Below are 19,472 nucleotides of genomic sequence, written 5' to 3'. Positions count from 1 at the left end.
AACAATTAGAGACAAGGCGTTTACAAAAACATCAATCTCTCTCTTGGCTGGTATGAGAACTTGCGTGAAAATTTGTAATAGCCATGTTTTTGTTTTGTTTTTTGTTACCATAAATATATTTTCTGTGCAATTCAGCTGTAACAAAGAAGTTTCCCAAGATACCTAGACCTCAGAAGTTACTGCTCTGTTTTATAGATTCTAATTGTCAATCTCTAGAAAATCTGGCTTGCTAAATTGGTTGCCTCGCTTGATAATTGGGCACTCAGGATAGTAATATTCAAATTACCAACTTCTGAAGCACAAATTCTGTGATCTCTCTGTTAGCCAAGAAAACCCTAAATATTTACCTCTTTTCTCACTCTGCTTAAAGGTACAATCCCGCAACCTGCAAGAGTAGTCAGTTACATTCCAACAATGTAATGAAGGACTGTCCCATCAGGTCACCCCCTTCCTCCTGGCCCCAGATTCTGCCGCAGCTCCTGACAACCTGCACTTGCTTCAGAGAAGCTTGTTTCTTTTTCTTTCCCCCGATGCTTGTGGCACTCTCTGACCTGAAGTTCAATAATTTAGTAATTCTCAGGGCTAAGTTCTGGTATTTCACTATTATGCTTTTTCCTACAAAGTGGCATTTCAGCTTTCTTCAGTTCAAGGAAAAAAATATTGTAGCTAACTCTTTTTTCCTGTCTTGATTTTTCTGATCTCTTCCTGGGCCATCCAACCGCCTGGATGTTGGATCCCCACTACCTGCCCTGTGAGTCACCATCTCTCCCGCCTCATCACTTCGAACACTTGTTGAGCACTTAATAGCTGCATACTGGGCAAAGTCTGTTATGTGTATTATCCCATTTAATCCCTACAACCCTGCGATAAAATGGGTATTATCATCTTCAGATGAGAAAATGTATTTTAAGTCATCTATTCTTAGCTTTTTCTGTGATTTTTCTCAAGTTCTCCACGTGTTTCAATCACTTTCAGTGTCTGCTCTACGTTCTGCAGTTATAAGTTCATTCACATTCTAGGATGTCATTTTTCTTCCTCTCTGTAGCTATGGGTTATCTTTTCATTTTATCATGCTGTCTTGTTTCATTAAGTCCATGCATCTTATTAAATTTCTTAAAAGCATAAAGCAGTTTCAGTATAAAAATTTCTTCTGTCTCCTGGAATATGAGAATTCTTAGATGTTAATTTATGTTTTACAACTTATATCCATTTTTCTTTTTTTTTGCTATAAAATTTTCATTTTTGTTTGAGATTTTTTTCTGGCTCTCTTCTTAAATGTTGGCCATTTTATCAGGGCTTTCTTACTGTTCAAATATAATATGGTTATAATAGATTCTCATTACCTTCCTCTGTGTTTACTTGGGTACCTTCTGACTTGTCCCCTAAGCACTTGAGACAAAGGATTGGCTACTGATGACATATACTCTCTGTACCATATCTAGTTCCTTGGGAGGAGACTGTCGGTGGTAGCACGGTGGAACTGGGGTGTGGTTGCCCTCGGCCTGGGAGCTTTCTCTCTGAATTTGTTGAGACTACTGTGTCTGGGGTTGATGCAGCCAGCTAAGAAGTTTGAGCTGTTCCACAGATTTGACATCATTCCCCTAATTTAGAATGAATCAGCCACTTCGGCAAAAAATGAGATTAGCATGATGCCCTTTGGTTCATGGTCTTCTGGTTTTCTGGGTCAGACCATATTCATCTCCAGGCTACAGCCTGACTTTAGACCTCATGCCCTCTTGTTAGAAAACTGTCAGAAGCAGGGGGAAAGAAGTCATCACGGGGTGACTTCATAGTGTAATGGCTTCTTCTTCAATACTGCTGCTTCCACTGAGGTCGGGAGGAAAGGCTCCAGGTTACTGTTTCCGTCTTTTCCCCAGCTCTCTCATGATTTTAGCCCTGGGTCCTAATATCAGGCGGATTTTATACTAGAGGGCTCTTTAGAGTGTCTTCCAACTATAACACAGCTCTGGGCAGACTGGAGAGCTTGAGGTTGGTCCAAGTTGTGTCACACTGGTTAACACTCTTCGAATTTTGTGCAAAAGTAGAGCCTCAGCATCAGTGTAGATGATGTTATACTTAAGATTTTGTTCACTTCCTGTGTGTTTTGTTTACCATTTATTTAAAGAAAGAATAAATTGGAAAACTTAGGGGTTCACCTAGAAAAATCCTTTGAGTATCAAGTTTTTTTTTTTAAATTTAGTTATTTTATTTATTTGATTTTTGGCTGCGTTGGGTCTCCATTGCTGTGCACTGGCTTTCTCTAGTTGCAGCGAGCGGGGGCTACTCTTTGTTGCAGTGCATGGGCTTCTCATTGGGGTGGCTTCTCTTGTTGCAGAGCACGGGCTCTAGGTGCACGGGCTTCAGTAGTTGTGGCTCGTGGGCTCAGTAGTTGTGGCTCGCGGGCTCTAGAGCGCAGGCTCAGTAGTTATGGCACATGGGCTTAGTTGCTCCGCGGCATGTGGGATCTTCCCAGACCAGGGCTCGAACCCGTGTCCCCTGCATCGGCAGGCGGATTCTTAACCACTGCGCCACCAGTGAAGCTTGAGTATCAAGTTTATAGAAGAAATTTCTTTTAAAAAATTAATCATTCCTGCCTTCTAACATCTTAAGCTCTGAGCAAACTCAGATATTTGAGCACCTATCATATGCAAGACACAAGAATACAAAAGTTTTAAAAACTCATCTTCTGCCCTGCACAATATTAAAGTTAGGTGGGGAAGCAGATCAGTACACCAATGATCACAAAAGAGAAGCCCTTCAACTTACAACCTTTCAATTTTGGAAATTTAATAGTTACGGCCAAAGCAAAAACCCACCAAACTCTGCCCATCAATAACAGTATCACTTTGGATGCAGAAAAAGGAACAAACACACGGCCTTTTGGAAACCAGCGTGGTGGTTGAGAGAGGATGCTAGGGGAACACAGAATAGAAACATCTAAATCTAGCAAGTTCCTCTCCTGCCAACCAGAACATTCGGACAAGTCATGCAAGCTTAAGAAGAAAAAGGTCGGGAATGAGGATGCCTCTTGCAGGCCTGAGTGAAGAAGGAGATTATATAAGAGGGAAGACAGCCTCAGAGATGCTACATCTATTTCATGAGCTATTCTGTTTAGGCTACAAGACCATAGAAACTCAGACGCCACTCAACATCCACTAACCACTAAGAAACCAATTCAAAAGCACCTGAGGTCAGACAGTAGGTGACACAAGAATATCCGCCTTTTTAGAGAAACAGGATTTCAACTCTGATCTCAGGTATTCCCCTGACTCTGACTATTCAGTGTCCTGAATAACTTTCCAGAAGACCACAGGTGAAAAATCATTCAACATCCTTCCCATCTCGGAGTCTTCAATAAAGTAGACTCAGAGGCACTGATTAAGGACAAAATCTGCAGTCACATTTGTTTATTAGAATGCTGGTAGTTGACTGTCCTATTATCAAATAAAACATTTTCATGGAATGACAGTTTTCTGTAACGAGTGGTAGGTGACTCACATACCTGTATTTTGGTCACATGCTCTTCTTGTTCATACAAAAATGATTTCCTAGCTTCATACTCTTTCCTAAGGAGGGGTCCTGAGGTTGCGGCTTGAAAGCACAGAAGCATATCTTCGGTAGCAGACCACATCTTCTCACGAATGTAATCTGCTGTGACTTCCTCAATAATGTCCTGGCAAGAGATATTTCTTATGGTTACACTTCACACATCAGATGAAAGGAGCATAGAGAACAGCTTCTGGAAATTTTATCTTTCAGAAAATGATCTGCATAGCTCTTTCTGGCTTGGTGTAAAAAAGATCTGACCAGAGCCAAGGGATGAAGTGGCTCAGCTTCTCTCTAGTGATATGGTTCTGGAATCCTCTGAACTTTGTGCTGAGATGGTATGAGAATGAGGTTGAATGGTCTCAGGATTTGGAGGTAGAGATGTATAGATGATGCTGGCAGGGACCAGGCAAGAGGCCTGATCTCCTCAGAGTGTAAAAGAGACAAGGATGATTACAGTAAGAGTATGCGTCACCTCCTCCCTCTCCTGAGGGAAAGACTGCAGTGCCCATGAAGTCCTTGGGCTTTTCTTGCCCAGGCCAGAGGAGGCAGATCCCTGCAATGAGTAGGGGAAAACTCAAAATAAACTTGGGAGAAAATAAAAGACTTGGAGCTGAAGAAAAGGCGGTGGGAGAGGAAAGATAAGTGCTATTGCAGGCAGACAGGGAAACCTAGATGAATGAGAAAAAAAGGAAGAAGGGGGATTGTGAGAAGTCTTCATGTGGATGATGAACTGGGTTTACTTTTATGTTCTTTGAGAGACGCAAGCAAAGACTGGACTCGCTCCTATGGCGGATGTCTCTTATCCAGTGTGACTGGACTCAGTGATGGTTAATTTAAACAACTAAAAGTGAAATCATATAAAAGATGCATAAATACTTTTAAGAAGACATATGTACATTCTTGAATAAATTCAGTAATTTCAGATTGACTAGAATTTCTTTTTTTTTTTTAACAGCAAAGACCCTCCACTTTTTATTAATCCTGATACTCCACTCCACAAAGTTATACCTAGGGCATCTTTGGATGCCACACGAGCAGTTTTGGCTCTGAGTTTAACCCTTCAATGCTGCTTCTTCACAGTTTGACATATCCTTTCAATGAGAGCATATGGTTTTTAAATACTGGCCATAATTTCATTTTTCAACAAAGCAGCACTAATAGTTCATTTCCACAATGCCATTTTCCTATAAACTGTAGGAACTTTACACATTTGAAATTAGTTAATAAATATGTTTTTCACTATCTTCTTGTCATTCAGGATTTCTGTGGCATTGTCATCCCCAAGCCACAGTTTTTCCTCCGAGTTTTGGTAAATACCGCACCGGTGATTCTGTCCACAATACTGCTACCCTGCAGTATCTTTGATGCTGGTGACTGTGAACAGTTCTATAAGATCTACATTTGTGAGTTCTATTTTTTTCAAGATGGAACTCAATTATTAGAAGTATTTTCTCTTTAAACACACTACAATGCCTGGATCAAAGAGCAATTTTCACATCTTCCGGGTCCAACTTTTGGTCTCAAGTCCAAAGCAATCTTGGTGAACATTCCTTCAAGAGTATTTCTCCTGGGGAAGCATTACTCACTTGAATGGACCTATGTATCTTTGTTATAGGTTGAGGTTGGGGGGAAAGAAATAAGACATTTTGAATACTTACAACCAAGGAATTACCATTAACTGAGCTTTGGTGTCAAGGAAAACCTGGAGATTGATTTCTTAGGATAATCTGTCATCCTAAAGAAGCTGCAAGAGCTTTATTCCCTAGTTCTGTTTGGTGTTGCTCTGACACACGGAAAACATTCTAAAAGTCAGTAACCATGTAGCCACATCCAGCTGTAGTTCATGAAGACTTTACTCCATATCCAGTCTTCAAATAAATTAGTTCTTCCCATCAATTCCATGATTCAAAAGTAGAAAAGCAATCACACTTATCTTTATATAGTACATCTTCCCATCAAACACCAACCTCCTACCTCAATTTCTTTTCCCATGAGCCATGATTCTTTAAGCAAGCAGGATTCAGGTGTGACCCAGGAACTCTCTTTTGAATCGATGTTGTAGTAGTAATCATATTTCTCCTGCAGGTTGAGTTTGAGCCACGAACCTTCAGTAGACACTAAAGAAAAAGGTTTGTTAAATTCCAGAGAGGAACATGGAAACTTTCAACATTAATGTAGTTTCTTCAATAAGTAAATTAATTGAATGAATATGTTTTTCACCAAACATTCAGATAGTGTTAAAATTATTAGCAAGGACTCATTAAAATGGAATGAATTCTATGTATTCAATGGCAGCTCCCTGCTAAGCCAAAGAAAAAGGAGAGAGTAATGTCTAATGCTGGCTCTGCATACCAAATTTTTCATGAGGATGAAAAGAGCTGCAAATGGGCAACAAGAAGGAAAAGCAAACAAGGATGGACACCCCAGGTAGGTATGAATAGCACCACAAGGAGACAGGGGAGACCGATGAGGAAGAATCGTCTTTGTTTAGAAAGGCTTCCAGCAACTTCTTTGAAAAGGAGTGACCTACAATGGCTGTGACCCATTATTTAAGGAGAACCCATTATTATTATTATTTTTTAATTAATTAATTAATTTTTGGCTGCACTGAGTCTTCGTTGCTGCACGCGGGCTTTCTCTAGTTGCAGTGACCGGGGGCTACTCTTTGTTGTGGTGCATGGGCTTCTTATTGCAGTGGCTTCTCTTGTTGTGGAGCACGGGCTCCAGGCGCGCGGGCTTCAGTAGTTGTGGCACACGGGCTCAGTAGTTGTGGCTCCTGAGCTCTAGAGCACAGGCTCAGTAGTTGCGGCGCACGGGCTTAGTTGCTCCGCAGCATGTGGGATCTTCCCGGACCAGGGATGCAACCCGTGTCCCCTGCACTGGCAGGCGGATTCTTAACCACTGCACCACCAGGGAAGTCCCGAGAACCCATTATTTAATGATCTGCATTAAACCAAAGCAGAAGTGACTCATCTTTGCAGACAACTTTATTCAAAGCACAAAATGGCATACACAACCTCTGAGGTCACTAAGCAGGGAAAAGGAAAATTCCTGGTCCCTCTGACTCATCTTGCTCTACACAACCACACAAAAGCAAAAAAAAAAATGTTGAAAGAACTTAATTTTTTGGCGGGGGCGTGGGGTGGATACTAGGGAAAAACAAAACAAAACTATGGCAGTCATGGCTTAAATTGGCCAAGAAGAGTATCTCCTCACGAATTTATGGGCTATACTTCCTATTTAGCAATCTATTTATTTTGTTGAATGGTTATGATTCTTGTCCCAGATCAGAGAGCTAAAAACAACAATAAAAATAAAAACAGAAACTTCTGACCAAGGTAAGCCAACTGCTGCCAAGTGAGCATTAGACTAATTGCCTTTATAGGTAAATCAAAATTTGACTGAATTTCCTTAAAGAATATTTAAATGGATTCAAATATCTAAGCAGAGATAACTTTAAGGCGTGTTGATTTAATGTGTGTTGATTCTTTACTTGGTTTTTAATGCCCCTCAACTGTTCTGTCAATGCCCAGGAACAGAGATACATCTCTCTTCAAATGGGAAGTCAGGCAGTTGTTATCTGTTTAGAAATGCTGGTCTACTAGAAAATATATTGTATAGTCAAATTAGGATGATCACAAGTAATCATATTTTCAATCACCAACAGTTGTCAGATTCACAAGTGCTTTCAGAAGAATGAAAACCCTTTTTAAGGCAACTCTCTCAGTGGGAAGGAAAGAAAGCAAATAAAGATGGTGAAAACGGGTATGTTTTATTTTCATAAGAACTGAGATGTAAAAAGTTCTTAGTTGGTTAAAAGCCAACCACATTGGGACTTCCCTGGTGGCACAGTGGTTAAGAATCCGCCTGCCAATGCAGGGGACACGGGTTTGAGCCCTGGTCCAGAAAGATCCCACATGCTGCGGAGCAACTAAGCTGTGAGCCACAACTACTGAGCTCCCGTGCCACAACTACTGAAGCCCACACGCCTAGAGCCTGTGCTCTGCAACAAGAGAAGCCACCGCAATGAGAAGCCCATGCACCACTGCAATGAAGAGTAGCCCCTGCTTGCCACAACTAGAGAAAGCCCGTATTCAGCAACGAAGACCCAACGCAGCCAAAAATAAAATAATAAATAAATAAATAAATAAATAAAAGACAACCACATTGGCACTGTAAGGGTTATTTGAGTTGGGATGTCAGTGGATAATAGAAAAAGAGAATTTTATCATTTTCACATCAAGTATGAGTTTAGAGTCAGATCAAAGGCTGAGGAGGGCAGCTCCAGAACAGGAGAAATGCAGTTGGTTTGTTACTTAGGGAAAAGACTAATTACGGGCCTTTGAGGAACCATACAAGAGAAAGATACCCGTGAGTTAAGAGGTGGTGAGCATTCTATAAGGAAGCATACTTTCTAGATGCCTTCCAGACAAAATCATAAGACCTAAACTGAACAATAAGGCTGAGTGATCTACCAAAGAGTGAACGCTTGTGTGGGAAAAAATAGACATCCTAGAATCAGAGGTGAAAGAGTAAGAATAAATCATCCTGTTCACTCCCCCAAACAATGTTCACAGCTCTATTGGGAATGAAAGTTAGTCTTTAATTGGCTAGAAAGTTTTTCCTCTTCCTTCTAGAACAGGGGTTGGCAATCTTTTTCTATAAAGGGCCAGAGAGTAAATATTTTCAGTCTTGTGTGCTACAGGTCTCTCATACAACTACTTGACTCTGCCACTGTAGCATGAAAGCAGCCAGAGACGATATGTAAATTAATGAGTGTGGCTGAATTACAATAAAACTTTATTTATAACAACAGGTGGCAGCCCAAGAATCCACTAAAAAACTATTAGAATAAATGAGTCCAGGAAGGTTGCAGGATACAAAATCAATATACACAAATCAATTTTATGAAAATATGCCCACACACAAGTTTGTATACAAATGTTCACAGAAGTATTATTCAGGATAGCTAAAACTGGAGGAAAAAAATCTAAATTCTATCAACTGATGAATGGATAAACAAAATGTGGCATACTCATACAATGGAATATTATCAGCCATAAAAAAAATGAAGAACTGATACATGCTACAACATGGTTGAACTTTGAAAACATTACGCTACGTGAAAGAAGCCAAACACAGTATGATTTAATTTATATGAAATGTCCAGAAGAGGCAAAATCAGAGAGACAGAGAGTAGATTAGCGATTGCCTGGGGCTGAAAGTTGGGGGTGGGGAGCAATGGGTAATAGGTAAGGAGCTTTGTTTATTATAAGGAAAAATATCCTTTATTAAAAGGCAAATTAACTAGTGGTGGTGTTTTTAGTGTTAACTAAAAACTTCTGAATTTCACACCTTAAAAGAGTGAATTTTATGGTATGTGATATATCTCAATAAAAAAATCAATTATATTCCTATATGTGAGCAATAAACAACCCCAAAGTGAAATTAAGAAAACATTTACAATGGCATCAAAAATAATAAAATATGTAGGAATAAGTGCAACTAAAGAAATGCAAGCCCTATACATTGAAAACTACAAAACATTGTTGAAAGAATTAAAGACCTAATTAAAAGCAAAGACATACCATGTACATGGATCAGAAGACTTAATATTGTTAAGATGGCAATATGCTTCAAATTGATCTACAGCTTCAACACAATCTCTAACAAAGTCCCAACTCTCTTTTTGTTTCCAGAAAAAAATGAATCTAAGGTATCTCCTAGGTTTCTAAATTGGCTACCTCGGGACATTTTTTCTTCACTGACCAGGACGTGGCACTTGGGAAGAGGAGTAGGCAAGTTTAGGGAAAAGAAGATAAAACTAAGTTTGGGCCAGGATGATTTTGAAATTATGATGGGTCATCTCTACGAACTCACCCCTGCATAAATACAGTTGTACAATTCTTTCCTCGTAAAGGATGAGGTAGGGGCACTACAGTAACTCCTGAGGAAGAGTTGTGAAGGGAACAGAGAGAGGCTCAAGGGTGATCAGATGCCAAGTAGGAGAGGATGGCCAGTAGCCCCGTTTCCATTTCATTAACAGAAAATTTGCGGAATTGGAGGGTAGAATTCCCAAGTCAGAAATACATCAGACTAATTTACAAGGAAGTACATAGGGTACTTTTGGACAGACTTCCAGTGAACTAAAAAAAAAAATTTTTTTTTTCCCTTAAGTTCCACTTCTAAGGCCATATATTGTCACAGCAGTTTCCTAAAGATGAAAAGTACTATGTACATGACCCATGATGTGGTACAAGTAAACACTAGCCTAAGAGTCAGGAGACACCTTGATCCTTGACACTAGGACACAGCAAGTGCTCAACAAAATTCTACTAAAGAGATGATGGATTATCTCTGCCAAAAATTAATCTCCTTGGATTTGTCATTTTCTCCCTCTGTCCAAAATGTCATCAAGGTGATTTTCTAAATCTGAAAAATGAGTCTTAAACTCATGATCTAAAACACAGTTTCCACAGCTAATATTTCATGATCTGCCATTGGATTGAACAGGCATAAATATATGCCAAGGCTCTTGGAGACCAATTTGCTGCTTATTTTGTACTTTCAAAATTACTTTTCACTTCTACTTAATATTGTATAATAATGTGTCATTTGTTTCAAAAAGGATGGAGAGAAATATTAGTGTAAAAATCAGTTTGTACCACTAGAGGGATGGCTCAACAGCAAAATCTATAGGAAGCAAAGTCTTCTTTTTTTTTTTGAGAAGCGATCCCAGTATTTATTTCCAAGATCCATACACTTGGATATGACTCTTTCATTATGACAGACACCATCAGAACTCCATTTTAGAAGCATGGGGACTCTGGGGCAAAAGGACAAGGATTAAGGTTTGAGAGAAAGACAATAACTCTTTTAAAGGAAAGCAGGAAATGTCTTTGAGGAGGCTACCCTATATCTGCCCTACTTTCTGTAAAGTCTCCTTTAATACTGTATTTTCTCAAGTATATGGCACCCACACACAGCCATCAAGTTAGTCACAGCTTTCCAAGAGACAAAAAAGGAAAAGCAACACCTAAAAAATTTCCTTTGCCAGAGATGATAAACATTTCAGAAACGTTCATTTGAAAGCGATTATCTGTCTTAAAATTAAGGTAACACAATACCACAGAAACCATCATACTCAAAATGTCAATTTAGTTTGTGCTAAACGATGAAGAAGCTTACCACTTTTAGATTTTTGCTCTTTTGCCTTCGCAAGGGTGTCATAGTACCTGTCAGCACATTCGGGCATTACATCGTTTGTATTACCAACGGCAGACTTCAAAACAGACAAAATATCACTTTGCTTTTCCTTCTCCAAAAACTGATTAACATCAACGACCAGTGTAACCCCTGGGTAATGAAAAATAAATGTTTCTGTTAATCGTTATCTTCTACTCACCCTAGAGGCATGCAAAGATATAATTCAACCTTTTAGGAATGCATTGGTATTAAACCTGTTTACCCTTTGAGAGTATGCACTACATATGCCCCAGAGAGTCACCAACTGCTCAGGTTGTTAAGAGGAATAAAGTCCCATAGGAGCACTGTTTATCAAAAATCGCAGTATTTCCTGGTTACTCTTGTGTGATATCAAGGTACTAGGTTCTGCTCACCGTGGTGATCTGTGAAATGGGCGGGGGGGGGGGAAACATATTGACAGTAGATATGCAGCCCTTAGGCAGGTCATTAATCCGTATTTGAGAACTAGCTTTATGAAGACATGTATTTATTTTAGAACAAGTAAAATGCTATCTAAGCCACAGAAATCCTGAAATTCTCTGGTATAGTGCAAGTATACTTTTAAGATTGTCCTTAGCAACCTGAATGAATGTTCTAGAAAGGCAACAGGCACAGCTGGTGGATATGTGCAGTGGAGTCCAGAAACTTAATTCTGGAATCAATTTAGACCTAGAAAGCATGTTATCCCATTTCACATTTCTGCCTCTCCCCACAAATAAAACCTCACTGGACTCTTGGTTGCCTCAAGAAAGTTAACGCGGTGAATACTTTATCATCTATTTTAGTTCCAGGTAAGGATATTCTGGCCCAACCAATGGACCTACTGTCTTCACAACCTATAAATGCACTGAGTTAGCAAGGCAGAACAAAACAAATGGAAGAAACCAGGTTAAACACTTTCTAGATGAAAAAACATCTTGATGAAAAGAGAGGAGAGAGATGGATTTCTTTTTTCTTTCTTTCTTTTTAAACACACACGTCAAACTCTGCCATACAAATGCTAAATGGTATATTGCTGTCATCAAATTACGTTCACACGTGCATAGAACTGTGAAGGCTGACGTGGTAAGAAAAACAGAGTCTGACTTTCGACAGCCATGAGTCCACGTCATGCAAATCTCAAGGAGCACGTGAAGAGTAAAGACCTCCCACAGCCAACTCCAGTTGTTGCTGAACAAAAGCTACAGCAGTAGGTTCTTTCACATATAAAGTTAATGGGAATGGGTGAGCTGCCCCCCTTTCCTCTTCTCCAGGAAAGCTTTGCAGAACAAGGAGAAGGCAGTACTGGTGTTGGAGATGTCTGTGGTCTGAGAGATGTGGAAAGAACAAGGAAATGACAAAGGATCCTCACATGAATTACATCCGACAGCTTCATCGAACCCAGTGAAATGCTGTTTTCCTTAAAAGATGGATATTACGCAGGCATACATTTCTTGCAAGTGAAGGTATTGATGTGCAAGCAGTGGGTCCGTGGGTTAATCTTCCAGATAACTGAAGCTGACTCCTTTAGGTGCCAACCTTCATCTTAACAGAATCATGCGCCACGAAAATCTAAAGCCCCGGGAAAAACCCTAACAGAACAGTTTCTATCCTGCTCGTCATTGTACCCACAGTCCCTGGTATGTATCAGGTGCTTAACATTTGCCGAGAGCTGCCAGAAGAGTCCTTCATGTCATTAAAATTATACTGTGCTGTAATACGGTGAGTGGTAACTTCAAGGACTATGGAGGTGTTGGGGCTGCTTTGCTACTGCACTAAATGGCCTCAAATTCCTCTTCTTTTTAGTTGTCCTCTAACGTCACTGTCAGTTATCACCTCTTGCTCCTGTCTGAGTGCCTGCATGGGGCAGCCCAAACACCTAACTTCTTGGTAGGTCATGGCTTCTGAGCTGGGAAGAGGAAGAGATACAACCAAGAGATTAGCCTTATGCCGAAGATAAGAATAAACAGGCTCAAAGTAGCTATCCAGGTGGTCCCCACTGAGTTGAGAAAATCAGTTGTAATGCACAGGCTTTGAGACAGCTATTTTGCTTGCTTTTTTCTTAATCTGTGGGTTGTGATTAAGTTCCAGATAGTTGAGAATGACAGATAAATGATATCCGGAAAGTCAGGTATGCTTCTGCTACGCAACAAATGAAGAAAACCTCCCCCAAATCTCCTAAGAGATCCAAAAATATGTTTGCTTTACGTGGATTCTTAGGAGGAGAAAGTAAAAAATCTTTTTATGTATAAAAGCACAGATCTACATATGGCACATAAAGAGGTAGACAATATATCTGGTGGTATTAAAATGTCATGGTAGAGAGTACCATGGAAAAAAAAAAGGCTAGAAAGATTCCTTAGAGTGCAGTAATGGAAAAGGCTGAAAAACATTGCTCTAAGGAGTCAAAAATGGAGAAAAACCTACTTTAAGAAAGCAGGATGCTCCAATGAAAATGGACATTGGGCCAAAAGGAAGGAGTCTTGAGTTACTATGCCCTTTTAAATCTTGCCTGTGGTAAAATACATGGGCCAGCACATTTTCTTTTATCAAATTATCTGGGAGTGGGTTTGATAATTGCAACATGTGATCAGAATCTGTTTTTAAGTCTTCATACAAAGGATGAAGAATGTTTTTAAAAGTAAGATTAAATTCCTTGTTGATAAAACTGGAAAATTCTCAACTCAGTATAAGAATATAGATGGTTTTATCTTCAGAACATCTATTTGTTGTTATATATCATAGAAGACACTGTATCTACTCTTTCAAGGGATAGGACGGAAGTAGAAGAAAGGATTTTAAATATGCAAGTGTGGAGTAAAGAATCACACATTTGAGAAAATTTCTTATATTAATAGTAAATAGAAATGTTGAGTCTCAAGAGGATCAACTTAACATTCACAGGCCAAATATAAACAGAACACAGAATAAAAATAACTTCTAAACTGGTTTGATCTTTAAGAGAAAAATCATAATAACCCTTTTAGGCTATTTGAGTGCCTGTATGATAATCTAATTTCTTAAAAGTGTTTCTTCAAACTACGGCTGCCTTCAGTCTTATATATAAATTTAAATCTCTTGTGTACACAACTCAATTTTATTTTTTTTCTTAAGGATTAGAGTGCTAGATGGGACTTGCCTGGTGGCACAGTGGTTAAGAATCCGCCTGCCAATGCAGGGGACATGGTTCGATCCCTGGTCTGGGAAGATCCCACATGCTGCGGAGCAACTAAGTCCGTGCGCCACAGCTACTGAGCCTGCGCTCTAGAGCCCGCGAGCCACAACTACTGAGCCCACGTGCCACAACTACTGAAGCCTGCGCACCTAGAGCCCATGCTCCGCAACAAGAAAAGCCACCACAATGAGAAGCCCGCGCACTGCAACGAAGAGTAGCCCCCGCTCACCACAACTAGAGAAAGCCCACGGGGAAGCAATGAAGACACAGCACAACCAGGAATTTAAAAAAAAAAAAAAAAAGAAGCTCAAATGATGATTTATTAAAAAAAAAAAAAGGATTAGAGTGCTAGAATGGAAAGACTTCAAAGATCCTAAGGGTATAAAAATTAGGTTGGAGAAATACACATATTTTTCCAGGCTAAGGAAATAAAAACCAGATGTTCCTTACAGATGCCTGTGACGTTTAAAAGCACATCTCTGGGGCAAGACTATGACTTGATACAACAGGATAGATTCTAATTATGTCATGAATGGAGAGGTTAATGAACTGCACCTTTAGGAATCTTAATTTATGTAGGTAATTTATATATCTAGAGTATTAGCATATCAATCTTTTTAAAAAAATAAATCTATTTATTTATTTACTTATGTATTTTTGGTTGCGTTGGGTCTTCGTTGCTGCGTGGGCAACTCTTCATTGCGGTGGCTTCTCTTGTTGCAGAGCACAGGCTCTAGGCACATGGGCTTCAGTAGTTGTGGCACACGGGCTCAGTAGTTGTGGCTCACGGGCTCTAGAGCGCAGGCTCAGTAGTTGTGGCGCACGGGCTTAGTTGCTCCGTGGCATGTGGGATCTTCCTGGACCAGGGCTCGAACCCGTGTCCCCTGCATTGGCAGGCAGATTCTTAACCACTACGCCACCAGGGAAGTCCCTAGCATATCAATCTTGAAGCTATTTTAGATTGCCATGTGAATTTTCTTATTATTCCTCTGTGAAAATAGATGCGTAAAAAAAAGGACAACTATCATTTGAGCTAATGTGGGTTCTGCCAATTGCTGAGTATGTCTACTCCATTTATGCATTTTGGACCTGGGGAAATAATCCTAGGGTGGGTTTGAGGCTCCACTAGATCCACTATGAGACGGACCTTAGCAACACCTCAGTGATCATCTGACCTCCATAAGCCCCTCCCCTGACTGGTGGACCACAGTGAAATTTTAGGTCTCCTGGAATTAGTGTCAGTTCAGAGTCAGTGTCCAGTAATCTCTGAAACGTCTGATTATGTCCTTTCCTCCCAGCACAGTCACCACAGTAGGGTATAACATGTTGGTAGTGTAGCAGGGTCCTTTCCCAAGGGGACCCAGCCCTTCCTTCATTCAGGGGGTTCTGGGTCTGTAAATGGCTCAAGTCTGGGAACTAATGGAGGGATCATGACTTTCTGTTTTTTATGATTCAAGTTATACTTACATTCACCTGACCTAGAACTCTTCTTCCACTTGTGCAAATCAAGTAAGAGTTTAGTAGACTCTCTATTTCACTTCTAGGAACACCATGATCAATTAGCAAATTCTATAGGTCTCTGTGAGTCACATTTTTCTAATTACTGCTTCGACTCGGCTGTCCATTATAATAACCACACCTACTTGTCTTTGGCGATTAAGTGCTATCCCCTGGCCTCTGCCAGCCTGACCTACAGATTTTGGACTTGCCAGCCTCTCCACAATTGCATGAGGCTATTTCTTAAAATAAATCTCCCTCTTTCTTTCTATATATATATATGTGTGTATAGGTAGGTAGATAGCACACATACTACATACTTTCCAGAGAAACAGAATATATATATATATGTAATTCTGTTTTTTCTAGAGAAAAAAAATATATGTTGCTCTGTTTTTTGAAAACCCTGACTACTGCAATGGAAGGCATTTAATAAGCAGAAACCGCCTAGTTTTCTAAGGATCAAGATAAAAAAGGACTTGATTACACTACAAATTTAAGAGTTGAGAAATTATTTTTTGCTTTCTGGATTTTGTTCAGCAACAATCTCAGATTTTGCTGGAGATAGTACCTAACCGCTAAAAACAGTACAACCGACCAATCTTATTTTTGTATAAATATGCATTCAAGAATTAAAATTGGTAAGAGAGTCCATATCTTTTCAGAAATTAAAAATGGTCTACTTTAAAAAAATTAGGAATTAAAATAAAAATTGAGGGGCATAACCAGACGCAAGCAAGGCAAGTTTGGCCAGCAGAAGGAGGTGAGGGCTTACATTGTTTTGCTTTGTCCATGTCCTTGTTGGCCTCATTGACCGCATGCTGTATCTCATCCAGCCAAAGAATTTTAGAAGCACTTTGAGGGTCCTGAGGATATGGTCACAGAATAAAAGAAAGAACAGTGAATGATGATGAAACAGAATTAATAACGTCTTTTTAGGAGCCACTTTATTAAAATCTTCACAAACTCTTACTTAGCAACTACCCAGCACAGCCACAAACTGTACCAGCTACTGATGGAACAGACTCCCAATTGGACCACTTCTCCCTTCTCCACGGCCACCCCTTTAGTTCAGTCCCCCATCATCTCTCACTGGACAGCTGATTCGATCTCCTACTTGCTTTCATTGTTTCCAAGTTTGCCTTTCATCACAGTGGTCCCCTACAGAGAACCAGATGATCTCTCCAAAAGGGACGGATCATCACGCCACTCCTCTACTTAAACTCCTTTAGAAGGTTTTCCCCAGCAGTTTGAAGGAAACAACACTCCCTTCCCATGAACTGTGGATGATCTTCAGAACATCTGAAGATGATCTGGCCCTGCCGACCCCTCTGGCTTTACCTCACTCTTCTCTACTCACTGTTTCAGACTTTCATACCAGCCTCCTTCAGATCACATCATTCTACCCCAGCTGCACAGCTGTTGGTTTTTTCTTATCATTCAGGCCTTAATTCAAATGGCACCTCTTCCAAAAAAGCCTTCTCTGGCTACCTTAGTCAATCAAATACTCTCTCCCCCAATCACTCAGTAACTGTGGTTTCCAAGGTGGCCCAGGGTGCCATGGAAATACTTTCAATTTGTGGGAAACAATGACACTTGAATTTTATCAGACACAGGGACAAATATAAGAACAAAAATATCCAAACAGAAACATGGTGATGGGCTTCAAGGAAGCTAACAGTTTAGCAGGAGAGACAGATGCATCAAAAAATTATAATTATTGGATAAACAACAAGGTCCTACTGTATAGCACAGGGAACTATATTCAATATCCTGTAATAAACCATAATGGAAAAGAAAAAATATATAATTATAATACAATGTGATCACAGCAATATTACCTGTAGATACACAATCTAGAAATAGCCAAGAAGAGATTAATTTATATTAGGAGTGTTGAGTTGCAGGGGGAGAAAAGACCAAGTAGTTAAGGATAGCTTCAGAAAGGAAGTGGTAGCAGCAATAAAAAGGTATTGAGTTATTTTTACTAGTTTTTACTTTTGGGTTGATTCTGATATTCTTACTCCAAATGTGGTGCTGATACAATGTAATTAAATAGGACTTTCAGACAGCAACTGCGTTTCATATAAACTTGTCTAAGATTACAAGTAAATTTTGTTAGCAGTAGAAATTAAATATTTTCAGAGAAGATGAGGCATTTCATTTTAAAAAGTGGGAGCATTAGCCTATTTGTAGGAGTAAGTGTCATGTACTAGAGCCTGAAGCAAGACTGTGAATGAAGAGAAGGTAGGTCACTGGACCCATGGAGAACCAGCTCCATCATTTAAGACTCAAGAAGGATGGGGGGCAGGAAGGAGAAATAACATTCACCAGCTTCTTTGGCAGGCTTCAACCCTATTTCCCGCAGAGGCTAACAGGAGATGATATATGTGGAAAGAGCTCTGAAAATGAGACAAAATATCTGCTATTTCATCCTGTAACCTCCAGACTAATGAAGACCATTGAGGAAGGCTTGGTTCCTGCTTCCACAATCACCTTTAGCTAGATCTGCCACATGGGAACCATCAGCTAATAAGAGTTTCCATTTTCTGGGAGAATGGATGTGGAAGGTTCAAACAGGAAGCAAGATGGGAAGTTGAAAACCAAAAGAGGAATGAAGAGACGGGAATAGAAAGTATTTTTTTCTCTGCTTCTAAGCCAAAGAGAACCCAACCACTCCCCAAGGTATAGCCTAAAAACTAAGCTCCACACAAGTTCATTTCTGTCTTTCTCAGGTTGTTTTTGAAGGGTATTTACCAAATTCCTTCATAACTTATCAGTGTAGAAGATGTACCGTACAAACTTTTACCCAGATGCGAAGGAAGTTACAATCCCACTTCAAAGCTGAAAGTAACAGTTTTGTAAGCTAAACCCAAGAGAGACTTTGCAAATCAAAAGAATTTAAGTCAACAGTTTAAATCATGACCCACTGAAGTAAAGGTTGCTAGAATTAAATGTAAAACCAAGAGTAAAAACTGAATCCTACCAGTGTAAGGTCTCCCTTTCAACTGCTCACTAGAAGACTGGAAATAGGACATTTACAGGATGGCCGTGACTCTACCTCCAGCTAAACATCCAGGTTCAACATATGGGTTACAGACTATTTAAGTCAACAGAAAGTAGGCCATCTGAAAATCAAGTAATAAATTCCTGAATTTAGATGACTCCTAGAAAATTTTAAATAAAAAAGTAACTTCTCTTCAATATTTTGTGGTTTTTGGTTATTATTTCTGCAATAAAATAGCATTCTATCTCAGTTTGTGCTACCATATATTATTTGGTTGAAGTATTAAACACTGATTTTTGATTGTAAAATGCTTGGTGTGATAACATTCAACCAAGATGTGAAAAGTTTACACAGATCCATTTCCTCCCACCTTATTCCTTAACCTTAAGTCTTGTGAAATTTGCATTTTCTGATTCTTGCTGCATTTTTATAGTCAACAGGCTATTGGGTTGTCTGGCGTAGCATTTAAGTTTTCTTAATTATAGGAAAATTTGTTATAATGCAGTTTTTTTTTTACTACATATTAAATTATATCCTGCAGAATATAACTACACATACAAGCTTACATGTTAAACAACTATGTGAACGTGTTTAACATTACTGAGTTGAACACTTCATAAGTGTTAAGATGGTAAATTTTATGTTATGTACATTTTACCACAGTTAAGAAAAAAAAGCTTACTGTAAACCTGCTCACCAATACCCATGGGATAAAGGCAGTCCTCTGTGTTTTAATGTTGTATTACGATTTTAGTTTAATCAAACAGTATTTTTGGGCGGGGTCCCTAGTTATCTGACCCTATAGAATTATTGAATGGCTTAGAATATGTTTAGCTGTGGCAAAACAAAACACAATGAAACCAAGTTTTGGCCAAGCATTGATGACAAATTCAGACTAATGTGACACTGAAGGAGAATTTTCAAAGTAATCAAGAGCTTAAAACAATTTTAACTTCTTAAAAAAATGTTTGCTTTCCATGATTCATTTAGTTTACAATTACATAATGAGTTGAAGAATTA

At 39.4% G+C, this 19,472-nt stretch overlaps 1 protein-coding gene across 1 annotated transcript in view; it reads right to left on the bottom strand.

Annotated features, from left to right (window-relative positions):
- Positions 1-19,472, bottom strand: part of IQGAP2 (IQ motif containing GTPase activating protein 2) — a 283,554-nt gene that overhangs the window by 54,538 nt on the left and 209,544 nt on the right. Inside the window, exons 14-17 of the mRNA XM_061189375.1 lie at positions 16,221-16,311; positions 10,738-10,905; positions 5,524-5,666; positions 3,503-3,673 (exon numbers count right to left, since the gene is read on the bottom strand). Of these exons, the coding sequence (XP_061045358.1) occupies positions 3,503-3,673; positions 5,524-5,666; positions 10,738-10,905; positions 16,221-16,311 (573 nt within the window). The remainder of the gene's footprint in view (positions 1-3,502; positions 3,674-5,523; positions 5,667-10,737; positions 10,906-16,220; positions 16,312-19,472) is intronic.

Source organism: Eubalaena glacialis, chromosome 4 (genome assembly GCF_028564815.1).
Source record: "Eubalaena glacialis isolate mEubGla1 chromosome 4, mEubGla1.1.hap2.+ XY, whole genome shotgun sequence".
Taxonomy (NCBI): domain Eukaryota; kingdom Metazoa; phylum Chordata; class Mammalia; order Artiodactyla; family Balaenidae; genus Eubalaena; species Eubalaena glacialis.
Note: the sequence above shows the minus strand (reverse complement) of the source record. Positions and strands in the feature narration are given on the sequence as shown.